The following is a 17,485-nucleotide window of genomic DNA, read 5'->3' on the forward strand; positions in this document are numbered from 1 at the left end:
ATTGGTCTTTGTTGCAGTGCACGGGCTTTCTCTAGTTGCAGCAAGAGGGGGCTACTCTTCATTACAGTGCATAGGCCTCTCATTGTGGTGGCTTCTCTTGTTGCAGAGCACGGGCTTCAGTAGTCGTGGCATGCAGTCTCAGTAGTTGTGGCGCACAGGCTTAGTTGCTCCACAGCATGTGGGATCTTCCCAGACCAGGGCTCGAACCCATGTCCCCTGCATTGGCAGGTGGATTCTTAACCACTCTGCCACCAAGGAAGTCCCAGTATACTTTTATTTTGCATTTGTCATATTATGAGGAAGGTGCAACATCTTTTTACATGCTGAATTTCATCCACATTTGCTTTTGTGTGTATGATTAGATCATATATTTTGCCCATTTTTATTAGGTCTTGGACTTCTTATTACTGGTTTGTAGTGGCTCTTTGTACATTAGGGAAACTAGTCCTCTCTCCATGATATAAGTTGCAAATATACTCCTAGCTTGGTACTTGTCTTTTTTTTTTTTTTTTCCTTTTGGCCACACCACAAGGTTTGCAGGATTCTAGTTCCCTGACCAGGGATTGAACTCCAGCCCCAGCAGTGGAAGTGCGGAGTCCTAACCACTTGAATGCCAGAGAACTCCCTGTCACTTGTCTTTGTACTTAATTTATGGTAGTCCCAGCTAGCTTTCAAAAGATATTGTTAGCCCAGTAGGGAAAGGTTAATATAGGAGCCAGGAGGCCAGGATTTGGTTCCTGTCACTGTGTACTACGGTGGTGTGAACCAGCTGGTGCAGCTGGGGGCACGGGGGTGGGGAATCAGAGTAGGGAGAATAAAGAGACTGTCTCATCAAGGGGGGCACTGCCAGTCCTCTGCCTGCTCTTTACCCCACTACCCAGCACAGCCACGTGCATTGTAGAGGGCGCGCCCAGGTCCTCATCTCCTATATTGTGTTTTCAGCACCATGACTGGTCAGTACGCACCCACCATGGCAGCCTCGTCCTCACACCTTCCACCAAGGAACCTTCACTCATTCATGTAGACTCTATTTGTCAAGCACAAACCAGGCGCCAGCCCCATGCTTGGAGCTGTGAACATGAAGTCAATTCTTGCCCATCCCAGGCTACCTGACTCTGCCAATCTGAAAGCTGTCTTAGATATTTCTTGACAGTAGCTCTGGGAGGGTGGGAAGGAGTCGTGGGAGGGAGGGGATGGGGGATATATGTATAAATACAGCTGATTCACTTTGTTGTACAGCAGAAACTGGCACAACAGTGTAAAGCAACTATACTCCAATAGAGAGATTTAAAAAAAAAAAGTAGCTCTTTCCCAAGGAACGTGTAGGGATCTTACTTTGAAACTAAGAGATCTGTAAAGACAAAACAACCCAAATCCCTGAGAAATTAAGGTAGAGTGGCTTGTAACTCAGTCTCCTGGCAGGGACAGAGCAGAGGCGAGCCTTCTTAGGAACAGGATAATCTCCATGAACCCGAACAAAAATGCTGTCGTTTAGACCTCTCCAAACATCACTTTAGGAAGAAGAGTATGTTTTTGTCCTCAGAATACCCCTCCTTGCTGAGCCTATTCTGCCTCTTTCATCAGCGGGGCGTGCTCGCTCACGACCAAGAGGGCAGCGGGTCCACCAAGCCACGTGCTCCTCTATGTTTCCTTTGGCAGCTTCGACTGAGGCTGGCAATTGGCCTCATGCCCTAAAGAGAGCAGCTCCAACAGCCAAGCAGTAAATTCAAGGAGAGGTTGGCCCAGCCTAGCCAGGCCAGCTCTACTGCCAATGCTGACATTTCACCGAGTGAGACATGCACTCCTTTTTAATTCCCACTAAGGACAACCCATGTCTCTGGTGAAGCGTGGATGGTGTCCATCTTTCTCCCAAGTAAATCCCACACCTGGCTGGGGTCGTTCAGGTGTGTGTGCTGCCTGTCAAAAGCTATCCTCAGCTAAATAACATTTATATGACACTGGATGACTGGAAAGTACCTTATAATCATTATAATAATGACAGCCAATCCTCCTAATGAAAAGGAGATTTGATTTAATTCCATTCCTGGTAGACCTTCTTCTTCGGTTGTCTTGAGCCTGTGCCTGGGACACATTGCAGACCTTCAATAAACATCGCTGGGTGTGTTCCAGGAGTAAAAACCCTGTTAAGTGCCCAGGAGGTTGAGTAAGAAGTTGTTCCTGCACACAAGGTGCTACAGCTGAGTGTGAGGTTGGCTGGGGGGCAGGTGGGAGGCAATGGACAGGAAGACCACTCGAGGCAGATTGAGCTGTGCCGGAAAAGCAGGGCCAGCAGAGCATTTATGGAGGGCTTACTGAGTGCCCGACAGTGTCCTGAGCACTTGACAGGCTGTTCTCATTTCATGCTCCCAACCCGAGATAGGTACTGTGATTTTATCCATTTTATAGAGGAGGAAACTGAGGCACAGAGAGGTTAGGTAAATTACCCAGTTAGAATGAGGCAGAGTTGGGATTCAAGCCACATGTTCTGACAGTAGAATCAACACTCTTAACAGCAAGGCTGACCCAGACAGATCACATGGAATGGGGAGGACCTGGATTTATCCTGTTTTTTAAGGAAGAGTACAAATGACATCTTATATGAGGCTAAGGAGGGCTTTGTCTTGAGGGACCAAAAAGTTTGGCCAGACTTCTATCAGGATCCGTCCAGACCACAATTCTGTGCCTTCTCCCTGGATAAGATTCCTCTATTACTCAAGATCAGGAACCCTGGAGTCCCCAAGGAGCCCACTGCTTTCCCTTTCTCCGTGAAAGGGGCCGTAATGAGGTCAGCGTGATCGTGTGAGATCTGAGACGCTTAAGAGCAAGGCCGTTAGCTCTGCCCTGGGGCAGAGCGATGCTCGCCCAAAGCCGTTCCCCAGCTGCAAAAACCAGAAAGCTTGTGACTTGCTGGAACCCACGCAGCTACTGCTCAGGGAAAGGCAGGCGGCACACATCCACCCTCGAGGGCTCCGCCTGGACACCTGTTCTGCCGAGAACGCATGGCGCTCCGCACTCCGCCTCCTCCTAAACACTTGCTCTCCCCTCACACTACGCAGCGGCGATTTTTCCCAGTCACCAGGGTGTTTGGGGAAATGGCAACGCTAATCAGCCAAGCGGATGGGGTGTGGAGATGGCCCTTTCCCCTCCATTTGGAGACCCTCCAATTCTTCATTCTGACTGCGTCGCCAGCCTGCTGCTCTTTTTCTGTCGTCACATCCATCCTTCATGGGCAACGCCATGCCAATTTGTAAATTTTAATTTGAAAGTTTTTACCATATTTCAAAATGCCAACATGATCTCCTGCCTCAGAAACATAGCTGGAGTACAAACCTGGGTCGCCCAGCTTGTGCACAATGGAGCCAAGATTTCAAGCTGCTTTGCAAGGCTGGGGACCAACATGTTTGACTATAAGCACACATCCCAGCAACGGCACCGAGTGACAGATCACAGTGCTCCCTTCCTATGTTCAGGGGCTAGAACCACACACCTACTACAAAGGTGAGTCAAAAATTACCTGCACTCTGGCTGTAGGATTTGTAGAAATTTTAGTACAACCGAAGTGCAGATAATTTTTGACTCACCCTTGCATCTGGAGGCGTTAGGTTGAAATGGAAACAGAAGTAGAGTTATTATAATAACGAGAAAACAGAAATCTAAAAAGCCATTAGACAAGAACATGTGAAACTTTTAGGTGAGTTAAAACAATTAACTGTCTCCAGATGAAGGGCAAGCTGATTTGAGAAGATTTGGGACATGATGGAAAATAGCACTGAGGGACTTCCATAGTGGCACAGTGGTTAAGACTCCATGCTCCCAGCACAGAGGGTCTGGGTTCGATCCCTGGTCAGGGAACTAGATCTCACATGCGTGCTGCAACGAAGAGTTCACATGCCGCAACTAAGGAGCCCATATGCTGCAGCTAAAGACCCAGTGCAACCAAATAAGTGAATTTTTTAAAAAAGCAACACATTATTTAAAAAAAAAAAAAATTGAAACCCATAGTGATCAAACTAATTTCTTTTTCTCTTTCCATCTTTTTTTTTTAATAGTTAAGAATTAGTTTTATTTAGAGAGAAACACACTCCACAGAGTGTGGGACATCTCAAAAAGTGACAGTGGCCTTCTCTTTCCATCCTAATTAAAAAACAGTGCAAGAAAGTTTCCCTTTGGTGCTAGGACATCATTAACACTTATATTTATTAATTTCACTTTTCAACAAAGAGAAAGCCAGCTTTGAGACTCAGCTGCTTGGCAAGCAACATTTGCTAGAATATAATACACGGGCTTGTATTAATTTTATTGATTTTTTTTTAGTTATCTCTTATCTTTGGCAAGTAATACAGTTTTATCAGTTTCTGTAGCAATCTAGAAGTTTGCTTCCATGGACCAGGCATCATGTGGAAGTTTTAAATGCAGATTCCTGGGCCCCACTCAGGATCTCTTGAATTAGAATCTGCATCTTCACAAGGTCCCCCAGATGATGCTGACACACATGAAAATTTGAGAACTTAACTGCAGTTTACATTTTAAAGACATTTATTTACAAAGAAAAAGTGAATTGGTTCAAATAAAAATAGTTTGAATTAGTATTTAGATATGTGACAAACCATGCTGGTTGTCCAAGAATATTTAGGAAACACTTGGGTATAGCATTTTGCTAATAAAACTAAGACATGGGGATTCATCTCTCCAGAGACCAGTGTGTACCACCGAACCACAAAATACATTATCTGGGTTGAGAGGAGGGACAGTGTATTCTGGGCTGGGGCTATAGCCTTGGCCAGTAGATTTATCCCACACCTGCTCATTAAGGCTTTGAAATGTGCCTCCATGGGACTGGGCTTCCCTGCATGCCCAGCTCTTACCCATCCTGTGCTGGGGACGTTTCCCAACTGCTCTCTGCAAGGAAATGTAAACATATGTATTTATGTGTCAGTCGAATTCATACTTCTACTTAAAGGTAGCATAAACGTTTCTATTGATGTTTTCTTTATGTAATTCTAGAAATAACAAATTTTAAGGTAAAGTACCTTGTTTTTCCATTTGCACCTACAGCTTCTGTGTGACTTGCTGTGTCTTGTGAAATCTGCCAACCATTTTTATAATTCTGTCATCAATAATAGTGTTACAAAATCACATTACAGAAAAATGCTTGATTATTAATATCTGATTAAGCAAATAGTCACTCATATCAATGATGAGTGAGGATAGCTCTGCTATGCCTTTTGCTTGATATTTTCATTGACCTTAATGAGTTCACTCATCAGTATCGTGAGGGACTTCTCTGTGAATCACATAATAATTTTCAAATACTGGAAGAACGGTGCCTCTAATTTTTATGCCACTCACAATGCAATAGCTACAGATATGACCTGCTTTTAAGTTTACTCTTAACACTATTAACATTTTCTGCATCCCTTTCTTAAATCTGGACAATCAACAAAACAATCGTTCAATCCCTGGTTTGTAGTGTTTGATGATTTCCATGGTGTAAATACTCTCACCGTGGCTGATTTCAAACTAGTGATTTGATGTAAATGAGCACAGAGTTGGGAAGAGATGTGCAGGGGTACAGCATTATGTGTTATTTCCACCACACAGGTACCACTGATGTAAATAACCTCAATAGCATAGCTAATGATAAAATGTAAAATAATTAGGCAGTGATGATGTGTTTATTTATTACCTTTTTTTTTTTTTTTTTTGGTTGCATTGGGTATTCTTTGGTGCGTGCAGGCTTTCTCTAGTTGCAGAGAGCAGGGGCTACTCTTTGTTGCGGTGCATGGGCTTCTCATTGAGGTGGCTTCTCTTGTTGTGGCTCTCGGGCTCTAGAGCGCAGGCTCAGTAGTTGTGGCTCACGGGCTTAGTTGCTCCATGGCGTGTGGGATCTTCCCAGACCAGGGATTGAACCCATGTCCCCTGCATTGGCAGGCGGATTCTAAACCACGGCGCCACCAGGGAAGTACTATTTGTTACCATTTTTAATATAATTGATTTGATTTGAACGATATAATTTAATTTTCAGTGATGGCTCACAAAATTCCTGACAATTTAACACTTGGCTCTGGTGAGCTGTTAGGAACCAGCTTCCGCTTACAGCTGCCCCGGCCACTCTGACTCCATTTGTCTGCCAGGATGCCCCTTTCCTGCCCCCCACCCACCCGCACAGCCCATCTGATCAGGCTCCTACCCCAAAAAGAGGAAGAAAAACTGGGCTGCTAATCACAGGACTTGGTAAACAATGAGAATATTTTAGGGTGATCCACCTTCACTTTGGGGGAGACAGCTCTAATTTGGAGGGTCTTAAGTTGAGGCATTGGTGAACCTGGCAGCATTAAGTACTGGTTGCTAAGAGCACAGCACTGGGGTCGGCTGCTGGGCTTGAATCCCAGCTCTACCCCTCATGGGCCATAAGATCTTGAATAAACAGCTCAATCTCTCTGCGCCTCAGTTTCCTCATGTAAAATGGAAATACCAATGACCCTTGCTCCACAGGGTTGTAAAGATGAAATGATATATGGACTTAAAGTAGTTAAGGGAATTCTCTGGTGGTCCCACGGTTAGGGCTCTGCGCTTTCACTGCCGGGATAGGAGAACTAAGATCCCACAAGCCACATAGCGCAGCCATTAAAAAAAAAAAAAAAAAGTTAACAGAGTGCTTGGCACAAAGTAAGTGCTCAATATATATTAGTTATCATTAGTAGTATTCAACTCCTAGTGGCTTTTACAAAATCATTTTTTGGCTACTATTCCTTGTTACATGTAAAAAAAATATATAGCCAATATTTGCCTGCTTTTAAGGTTCTAAAAGCCTCCACATGTGTAACCTGATGGGAGTCTCACAGTGACCCCAGGAGGCAGCCATCACATGGTTATCATTCCCCACTCAATGTCATCTGTGGGCGGGGACTGGAACTCAGAGAGGCTGAATGATGGCCCAGGGACACACAGCCACGGGCCAACCAATTAGAGCCAGGTCCACGGGTTCTGTTCTCCGTCAGCTGCTCCCAGGGCTTTAATGAACATTTTTGTTGAGCTCTTTATAGCCTCAAATACCAAGAACTGGCAGAACTACTACTGAGATGTAAGCCTTTTGACTTGGGATTTCTTAGCTAGTCAATTAGGTTGGACTATTTGTGCCTAATTCTGTAAATAAGCATTTATATGTGGTAAAGATGGCAAATTCAGAAAGCCAGTAACTTAGGAGACAAAACTTTTCTCCTACATCACTGGCTTGGAGACATTTCATCAGACTGCACTGAAGATAAATGAGGGAGAGCTCTCATGTTTTCCCTTTTCTCCAGCCAAGAGTAACAAAGACTTGCTCCCTTGAATGTAGGAGGAATCAGAATATGTCCATCTTGGGGCTTCTCTGGTAGCACAGTGGTTAAGAATCTGCCTGCCAATGCAGGGCACATGGGTTCGAACCCTGGTCTGGCAAGATCCCACATGCCACAAAGCAATTAAGCCCGTGTGCCACAACTACTGAGCCCATTCTCTGCAACTACTGAAGGCTGCACACCTAGAGCCTGTGCTCTGCAACAAGAGAAGCCACTGCAATGAGAAGCCTGCACTCGGCAATGAAGAGTAGCCCCCGCTCTCCACAACCGCAGAAAGCCCACACACAGCAACGAAGACCCAACCCCAATAAGTAAAAATAAATAAATTTTTAGAAAAAGAATATGTCCATCTTGTTCTGGGGAGAAGATCCAAAGCACAGACCTTCCCCGTATATTCACAGTTGTGGTCAGATGGGTTCTACCGGGAAATAGGGACTCTCAGGTCAAGTTGGTTCACTCCTTATTTGAGGAAGGTGTGGGGCAACTGGCGTGATGGAGAGGGTTACAAATTCCCAATGTTTATCAAAATTACAAATGCCTTTTTTTATGGCTGTGTTGGGTCTTTGTTGCTGAGCACGGGCTTTCTCTAGTTGCAGCGAGTGGGGTTTACGCTTCGTTGCATGGGCTCTAGGTGAGTGGGCTTCAGTAGTTATAGCACACTGGCTCAGCAGTTGTGGCTCGCGGGCTTAATTGCTCCGTGGCATGTGGAATCTTCCCAGATCAGGGATCGAACCCGTGTCCCCTGCATTGGGATGCGGATTCTTAACCACTGTGCCACCAGGGAAGTCCCATGCCTACGTTTTTGACTCAGCAGTTCCACTACAGGAATGTACTCCCTCAGAGATCCTGCCATGTATGGAAAATGAGGGACGGCATCATTGTTCATCACAGGACAAGACTGGAAACAAGCTAAGTGTCCATCAGTGGGGAACCTCCAAATAATCACAGTACTTCCAAGAAAGGCAATACCATGCAGCCCTTAAAAGGAAAGTAATTGATACTAATGAGAAAAAAATATCAAATCGTACACTTTAAATATATGCAGTTTATTGTATGTCAATTGTATCTCAATAGTTCTTAAAGAAAAAATTTTAAAAAAGAAAGAAAGTAATTGATCTATGTATTTACTGCTGTGGAAGAATTTCTAAAAATACATTAAGTACCAAAGCAAGGAGGGATGCTCATACACATGTATTTATAAATATATGAAATATTTCTGGAAGGAGGTATAAGAAGCTAGAAACAGAACGAAGTAATTAGGGCACAGGAAGAAAAGGAGACTTTCTACTATATATTCTTTAGAAAATCTTTCGAATTTTATTCTATTTGCATGCATCATATGTTCAAACTAAATAAATATTGGAATACAAGTTGGAGTGGACGCCTACAGAAAGAGAGTAGTTTTTAAATCACATGGCTGTTTCCTCTGCGTTAGAGGCCGCGGAGTGGTGACAGGAGAGGGTGAGAGGGAAGGACGGGTTCAGGCCCCGGCTCCCCCCTGCTCACCCCTGACTTTCCACAGCAACAGGCGGAGGTGGCCCGCAGGGCCCAGACCCAGGAAGAGAAGCTGGCTGCTGCCCTCAGGGTGGAGCTGCACAACACGTCCTGCCAAATCCAGAGCCTGCAGGCTGAGACGGAATCCTTACGGGCCCTGGTGAGTGGGCCAGGAAGAGCCCTGGCCTTTCCTAGATCAACCTTAGCTCTCGACTGTCTAATTGTAGTCAGATGGCTTTCCCATCTCACAGCACATGAGTTTGGAGGCCTGCAAAGGATCACCCCACACCCACATGGCAAATGTAGCAGACACAGTTAGTGCCCCAGCGAAATCCTCTTGACCAGGTGCTGCGGTGACTGTGCCTGCTGACGCCCATAGACGCCCATAGACTTGCCCTCCGCCAAACAGAAGACGCCCGGCCGGACAGTAGGCCCGCCCCCAGCCCTCAGCCATTGGCCAATGACTGACTGACAGGGAGCTGAAAAGCCCAGCCCACTTGCTTCAAAGTGGACTCCGCTCTGTGGTGTAAGCCACACGCCAGAGCTCTCCAGGGGGTCGGGCTGCAGCCAGAGCCCAGCCGCGACCACCTCCTGGCTTAACACTTTACATCGCCCTGACCTGCTTTCCTTCTCCCCCTTTTCCTGAAAAAGGAACCCCTTAATTACGGACAGGTACCAGGATCCCTGCGTTAGGCTCTGCTTCCGGGGAACCCAAGCAAAACTAGTAAGCTAGTTAACGCCCCAGACGCACTGTGGTTTGTGGACAGATCTCTTGCATTATTAATTACTATTATTAGTTAAAATAATTATTAACGATATAGCAATCCACCCTCTGATCTCTGGGATGGACTGAAGTTCTATTAGAGTCAAGCACAGCTCCTCCTGGATGCCTTCGGGGGCCATATGTATTGATTCAAACCACAAGTGTTTGTACACACCAGAGTGCATGAAGGGGTTGGTTTGTGGTTGGTTGGTTGTTTGGTTGGTTTGTGTATCCCTGGGCAACTGAGATAATCTGGACTTCGCTGAGGCCCAAGAAGCCCCTCTCTCCCATCAGCCTCAGGTCCTGGGCTGTTCGGGTACCTGTTCTTCCAGCACTCCCCATGTGCCTCACCTCAGTACTTCCACCCATATCAGCTCCATCACAATCCACCAGTCCCACCTCCAACTGGAGCCACAGCCTGCCACAAAGTTAGCTCAAGTATTTGTTATAGTTGTTTCCCCTCAGAAACAACTTTCCTCTGCCTGCTGCCAAGATCTTCCCATCACCCCCAGTTCCCTTCCTTCAAGGGTTGTCAGTTCACTTGGTCCATTGTCTTCAGCAACAAGGTCACATGATGCCCAGTCAACTCAGGGAAGATGCTCAGTCTTGCTACAACACAACACACATCTCATTGCTCCACTTTTCTCTGAGTCATCCTCTGATGGGATCTGGGTCAGTGCAAGGGAGTGTGAGGAAAGGATCTGAGGTGAGAAAGATCAGGAAACTACAGCCCAAAGCAATGCTACTTTAACTAAAAAGTTGTCTGAAAGAGATTGCGTTGTTCAGAGTCATGTGGATTTTATGCTAATCCGTTTTATTCACCCGCCCTAACCCTTGATAAAACATCCTAATGTTAAGAGTGCTACCTTTTGCTCCACTTGCTTTAGACACAGTTACGAGGCTGCCAGATGCCCTCATGGCTGCCAAAATTGCCACTCTCTGGTGATAGAAAGTTCCAGGCAAAAGTTAGGGACGTATCCTCTAGCCACATCATCAAAAAAAGCCTGGAGGAATTGCAGTCTAAGTGGCTGAAGCCCACTCAGCATATATTCCACACACGTGTTTTGGGAGCCTACTATGCGCTAAGCCCTCCCTTAGACTCGGGAGAGGCAAACATGAGTTGAAAGTTTCCCGTCTTCTAAACCTTCCTAACGTGTACACAAATGATGGAACGAAGCAGGGGTACTTCCTGTGTTCCCCACAGTGGCTACTCCCAGAAGTCTCCATCCTCACAAGCCCCCAGCCCACCCTTACCTCCTTCCCTTGGCAGACGCTGTCACCTGCACTGTTCTACAGGGAAGATGAATGTTCCCCAGCTTAAGGTCTCCGGCTTCCTTTTCCCACCTCAAAGTAGCTCTGAAGCTTTATCCACTCTCTCCTCCCTTCCATAGACTCCATCTGTCCCCTGTTGCACCATCTGGGACATTCCTCTACTGTCCCCTCCCTCCTGCATTATCAGTGTCCCCACCCCCTGGAATTTACCCCTGGGGATAAAATAGAAGGTCTTCCTTTACCAGACTTTCTAACACCACCCAACTCGGGCTTCATTTCAATGTCCAGAACTCATCCTTTGCTTTCCTACACTTGAGCCCTTGGATGTGTTCTCCCGTTTCTAGAAGGAGACTCCGCCCCCTTCTCTGCCCCCTCTACCTGCTCCTGTCATCCACACCCTGGGCACAGATGAGGTGGAGCTCACCGAAGTGCCACACCCACCGTGAAGCCTAGACCCTGACTCCAGAGCTGGAGTGACCCCTCCCACCCGCCACCCACTCACACGCAGAGCCTCTTGGTCCATGTGGTTAAATGAGCTCACGGACACGGAAGGCACGTCAACGCCTTGAGGGCAGGGACCATGCCTGATTAGTTTCATGTGCCCAGAGCACTTGGTACGGTGCCCAAAACACAGTTTCTTCCAAGTGACAGTGGCAGTAATAGGAGCTGGCTCCCCTGCATTCTCTCATCAGAGCTCGACTCCTTGGGTGTGAGAGGTGATCCATCCAGCGCATTGGTGGCTGCAGGAAAGGGGGCACGAGTGGGAAGATGTCTCAGAATATACAAGAGGACTCAGCAATGACTGAACTTGGGAGGGAAGCAGGGTCGGGACATATCTTTCCCTGGTTGCCGGTTCATGTGGGTTCACCAGCTGGAGCATGAGGAGAGGAGGGGCCCGCAGGTTCGGAAGGGAGCCGACGGCTCCATTGTGGGCACCTTGATTCGAGGGGCTGTGGCCTGTGTATTTTTCCAGTCAGAACCTCGGGAGCAAGTCTGCTTGGGGGAGAGGTCTGTGCTAGATGCCTCAACGCAGGACTTATCCCCAGAGAGGACCAAGTCCCGAGGGTGGTAGACACCCCCCCATGCAGCACAGCTCACAGAGAGGCGGGCTCAGGATGGCGCCAACGGGCAGCAAGGCGAAGAGGAACTAGCAGGATGTGCTACTGAAACACTAAAGAAAGACACGCGGCGTGTGTGCAGGGCAGAGACGTTGGTTCTGGCTGTGGGAATCTGGGAAGAGCGCAGGCGGAGACGGCATTCCAGCTGGACGGTGGGTGGGGGCTCACAGAGCAGGGAAGCGGCCCAGGGGGTGAGCAGTCGCCAGCAAAAAGGCCCCGAGGCAGCTCAGGGGGCCAGATTTCTTTGAAGAAACACCTGCAAACTGCCTCCTGTGTGTGTGTGTGTGTGTGTGTGTGTGTCAGTTTCTCTCTCACTTTTCCTCTTTCATTCTCTCACTCATCTGCTTCTCCTTTTCTCTCATCCCTCTCTCATCCAGCATCTCTCCCGTTCCCCATCCCTCCTTCTTCCTCGCCTCCCTCCCCACCCCCACCCCCTTCGGAAGAATCAGTGCATTAGACTAAACAAGACACTGGCTTCCCCAGGAGAATTCATTACTTCCCCCACTGAGTCACGTCAGCCCGTCAAGGTCATCATCCCGGGAGAAATGGACAGACCAGGCCGATGCCAGCCCCTCCCACTGCTCTGCCCACCTCCCTCTTCCAGGGCTCTGCCCGTCGGCCTTGGGTTTGGACCGTGTTCTCTCTCTTGTAGAAACGAGGCCTGGAGAACACCTTGCACGATGCCAAGCACTGGCACGACATCGAGCTGCAGAACCTGGGTTCGGTGGTGAGCAGGCTAGAGGCGGAGCTCAGGGAGATGCGCGCGGAGGCGGAGCAGCAGCTGCAGGCCCGCGAGCACCTGCTGGCGCACAAGGGCCAGCTGCAGCGGGAGGTGGCGTCCTACCACGCGCTGCTGGACCGCGAGGAGAGCGGGTGCGTCTCTGCTCGGCTTTCTTAGGAAAGGAGTAGGTACTCACAGGCTGAAATGAAATATTTTTCAAACACTATAGAAGTAATGAGTGTGTAAAAAAGAGAAATCACCCCCAAACTTCCCAACACCCACCCCCACTGCCAAAGCCTGTGTCCTTCCAGGATTTTTCTATTCACATACACACAAATATATAAACGAATATATGTTACATACTTATGTGCGTATGCATATATGTGCGGATGTCTGTATGTGTTAACATATGCAGACACACAGACACACACCGTAGACATACCTGTATGTGTTCATACATACCTTCTACTGCATAGTAGTGGTTAGGAATGCTTTCTTTCAGCTGCATGTAATAAAACCTAATTAACGGCACTATAAACCAACGCTCCTGGAACTTTAATGTGCACTCAAAATATGCCAAGCCTGGGCACCCTTTCAAAATGCAGATTCTGTTTCCACAGGTCTGGGGCGGGGCCTGAGACTCTGCATTTCTAACAAAACTCTCAGGTGATGCCTATACTGCACTTTGAGCAGTAAAGACGTAAACCATGTTTACCTAAGAGTTCCAGCATTGAGGTAGGCTAGGCTGCTCCGTGATGTCCCAAGATCATTTCATCCCTCTGATGTGCCATTCCTGTCTTCATCTTTGTAACCCACGATTGCCAAATGCCTACCACAGCTCCAGACATCATAACCAGACCTCATGCATGGCAAGAAGAAGGGGAGGGAAGAGGAGAGCAGAAAGGCTTTTCCCTGCACGGCTCACTCCTTTTTCTCAGTGACGGAAAAATGTTTTGGGAAGACCTCCAACGGACTTTCCCTTCTATCTCACATGACCAGACCCACCTATAGAGGGTGCTGGGAAAGCAACTATTTAGCTTTTCCAGCCTCCATACTGGAGAGAGGCAAGAGGCTGGGAAAGGCATGTCTACGTCTATGTACGTATGTGTGTGTACGTGGTATAGATGTATGCCCATGCACATACATATGCAGGCTTTTTTTAACGGGTAAGGATTCCTGGAGCGTATGCATGAGTCTGGGTGCTTAGCTTCCTTGCCAGCTCTTTAAGGAAGTTCAAGCATTTATTATAATTCTGTATCTTCGTATTGCCCTCCAAGGTCCCTGCCCTGGCACACGCTGAATGAGGACTAGAATAGCAGCTCTGAGAGACAGCTTATCGATTATGTAGTACAACCCCTCAATATTCCAGAGAGAATAAGGCCAGAGCAGAAAAGGATTCACCCGTGATCACTCAGAGGGAGTTGGCGGAGCCACACCAGAGCCCAGGGCTCCATTTCTCAGAAGGCAAGAGGACCACGTGGAAGCAACCTAACCATCACCCCTTTCAAACAAAAAACATGGCATACAGCTCTTTTCCAACTGTCTTTTTTCCTGGATTGATTTCTGTTGATTATAAAAGCTAGATGTTTGTAACAAAGCTAAATTTTGGCAGATGCATGAGTATCTGAGTACACAAAATCATATGAAACAAATACAGAGGATTGCCATATATACATTAATATGTATAAAATGGATGAGTAATAAGAAAAGATATCAAATTGTACACTTTAAATATATGCAGTTTGTTGTATGTCAGTTATATCTCAATAAAACTCTTTTTAAAAGGAAGAAAAACAAACACAAAATGAAACAAGATGTACTTCAAGAATATAAGAACTACCTCCTGTGAGTGCCTGCTATGTGCCCGCACAGTCTTAAGCTCTATGTTATCTTCACAGAGCTCCTAGAAACCCTACCAGAACTACATCCTTATCCCCATTTTACAGAAAGGAAACAGAACCTCAGAGGACTTAAGTCACTTGCCCAAGGTCACACAGCTAATAACTATGGAGATGGGATTTGAAACCCAAACTGTCTTGTTCCAAAGCCCAAATTCTTTCCATGAGACACCTGCCTTTCCTATAATCCTATTGTGATTTCTTTACTAATTTCATCACCCTTTGCTTCTCTCACTCAAATGTGTTTTTTGGGTTTTGTTTGTTTCAGCTAATGGAGAAACACACTCTTTTCATGAAGAAAATGCTGCCTTCTTCACCAAGTGACCAACAAAGTTCCTTGAGGAGTCCCCACTCCACCCCACCCCACCCCACCCCACACCCTGAGCTGGGTTCCCTGGTTGGTTCAGCTTGAGCTTGAGCTGAAAAGCTTCCTGGAAGTGGAGAGGGTCCTGCTGCCTGAATTCAATAGTCTGTAGCTTGAGCAACCTCCCTTGCCCCTCCCCAAATAAACGCTTTGTGTGCAGCTTCCAGTCTGCCTCCCTTGTTCAACCCACTGGCGGATGGAGATGGATATCGCTTTACCTGCCTGGCCTTTCCTCATGGGGCTGTTCTTAAAGGCTTCCGGAAGAGTCCTTGAGCATGACGCCATCTTCCTCGTTGTTCAAGGGTCAGCGGCTCTTGGGTTTATCAACATAAATGTGCTTCCTGGGCGAGAGTTGTGCCCATGGCATGCACGATTGCCACCACTGGGGGCAAAAACAACGTTCTTGCTAGAGAGGGGTCTGCAAGTATCATAATAGCAGGCATCACAGAGCATCCAGGTGTCTTCAATGTGCTCCACATGGGCAGTTATGTGCAGACACACATTTCACTGCTGTTGGCAGAGCACCTCTCAATCAGTTTAAAGGGAACTTCAGTTTAAACCTGTGGGGGATGCATGAGGTTGTGGTTGCCTACACTTGCAGCCTCAGAATATACTCACAGGGGCCTTCCCCAGCCCTCTCAGGGCTCAGGCCAGCCAAATATAGTTCATGAATCTGCCGCCTATCCAGACAAGCCTCCCCTGCCTTCTGATTAAAACTGAAACCACCACCTGTGCCCTAGCGCGGTCTCTCAGTGCCCCAAAACCACACACACACACACACACACACACACACACGCAGCCCAGACTTAATTTCTTAATTCTTCCCCCAAGCTTCTGTCAGTCCACCTGTCGCACAGAATTGCAGGCCAAAATACCCAAGCTGAGTCTCTGTCCTCACATAAGCTGCAAATCCAGACAGGACCATGGATCCAATATGGGCACATTGGAGGACACCCTTCCTCAGTACCTGGGCTTCCAAATAGCCAAGGCCGACATAAACGGAATCTTATTTACCCTTAAGAAAGCTGGAAAAAGGGGAAAAGCAAGACATGGGGTCTCCTGGTTGAAATTGCTCCAACTGGTTTCCCCTTTTGGCTTCCAGATCAAAGGAAGTGTATGAATAAGTCCCGTGGACAGGACAGCTATTGACCCTTGCGTGGCACCTCTGCATAATTCCCTTTATTGTCTGAGACACAGAAATAATCAGGGCACAGAATAATCATCACCTAATGACGCATTTCAGCAAAGCACAGATCCCCTCCGTAGCTGCACACCCTGGGGGGCCCATGACTGAACCACTGGGGAGTACGCCGCTGACCTAGCTATATCAAATGCCCGTTCACTGAGGTCTGTTTCTTTTCTTACATGTTACAATGAATTTTTGCCCCTCCAGCCAAGATCTAAGTCCCTAACCTAAACAGAGCTAAAGGGCCCCAGAAGCCCAGCCATCAGAAGGAGGTACTTCTGTGTCTGAATGGCTGTGGATTTTCCAGAACCTGGAAGCTGTCTCAGCCATGGGAGGAAGGGGAGAATGGATTTGCACACCCTCCTGAGTTTCCAGCAGTTTCCACCAGACAGCACGCTGTGCTGGGTGGCACACACTCGGGCCCCTCGGCTCCGTAATTTCAAAGAGCAGCTGCCGTAAATCATTAAGTTAATCATCCTTTGGCAGGGAGAGCCCAGCAGACTGGTGCTTCCAGTTCTCAGCATGGTTTCTTGCTGTTTCTAATGAGGCTTCATTAACAGGTAAGAAAAGGCACTGCTGGCCCCCTTGACTCCACCAGGGCCTCATTTAACTCACGCTTCCTCTCACAACATCCGGTACAATTACACTCTGGCAGCGGTTCACTGACAGGTGGCAGGGAGGCTGCTGCTTGTGCTGGTCTCAAGGACAGAGCACTTGTTCTGGGGAAGACCCGAGAAGCGCTTCTGACGAACTCCTCCGGAAGTGCAGACGGGCTCTATTTCCAGACCAGGTAGCTCCACTGACTTCTGGCCTGGTTCTGGGAGCACAGTGTAAACTCCCACTGAGATTGCTAGAACATCCATTGGATTTCAGACAAAAGTCTTTAAGTCTCACCTTCATTATCTTCTGTAACACTTCCGAGCATCTGCTGGTACCCAGACATTTTGTTGGACTTTGTGGATCCCAGTAAAAAGAAGACACAGTCTCTGCCATGGTGGGTTTACAATCTTGTTGAGGAGTTCACATGTGCACATAAAAGGAGAAACAAAGCAAAGCAGGCGGGGCAGCTCATTACAGTTTGTACAACCCCTTCACATAATTCAGTTTATCACAGAAAACATGAACATAGACATTCAGATCTGATCTCTGTTGGTTTCGGTAAGATGATTCATCAAGCACCATGCTGGTCTCTGGTTATCTCCAAATAGCATACAAAATATTTTTTCCAGATTTATTGAGAAAAAGTTGACATACAACAGTGTATAAGTTTACAGTATACAGCATAATGATTTGATATATTGCGAAATGATTACCAGGGTAAGTTAACAT

General features: G+C 47.2%; 1 protein-coding gene across 1 annotated transcript in view; it reads left to right on the top strand.

Moving 5' to 3' along the window:
- The window catches only part of BFSP2 (beaded filament structural protein 2), a 73,274-nt gene extending 58,138 nt beyond the window's left edge, over positions 1-15,136 (top strand). Inside the window, exons 5-7 of the mRNA XM_057739232.1 lie at positions 8,863-8,994; positions 12,640-12,860; positions 14,875-15,136. Of these exons, the coding sequence (XP_057595215.1) occupies positions 8,863-8,994; positions 12,640-12,860; positions 14,875-14,878 (357 nt within the window). The 3' untranslated portion in view covers positions 14,879-15,136. The remainder of the gene's footprint in view (positions 1-8,862; positions 8,995-12,639; positions 12,861-14,874) is intronic.
- Positions 15,137-17,485: the final 2,349 nt, after the last annotated feature.

This window comes from Hippopotamus amphibius, chromosome 6, assembly GCF_030028045.1.
Source record: "Hippopotamus amphibius kiboko isolate mHipAmp2 chromosome 6, mHipAmp2.hap2, whole genome shotgun sequence".
Taxonomy (NCBI): domain Eukaryota; kingdom Metazoa; phylum Chordata; class Mammalia; order Artiodactyla; family Hippopotamidae; genus Hippopotamus; species Hippopotamus amphibius.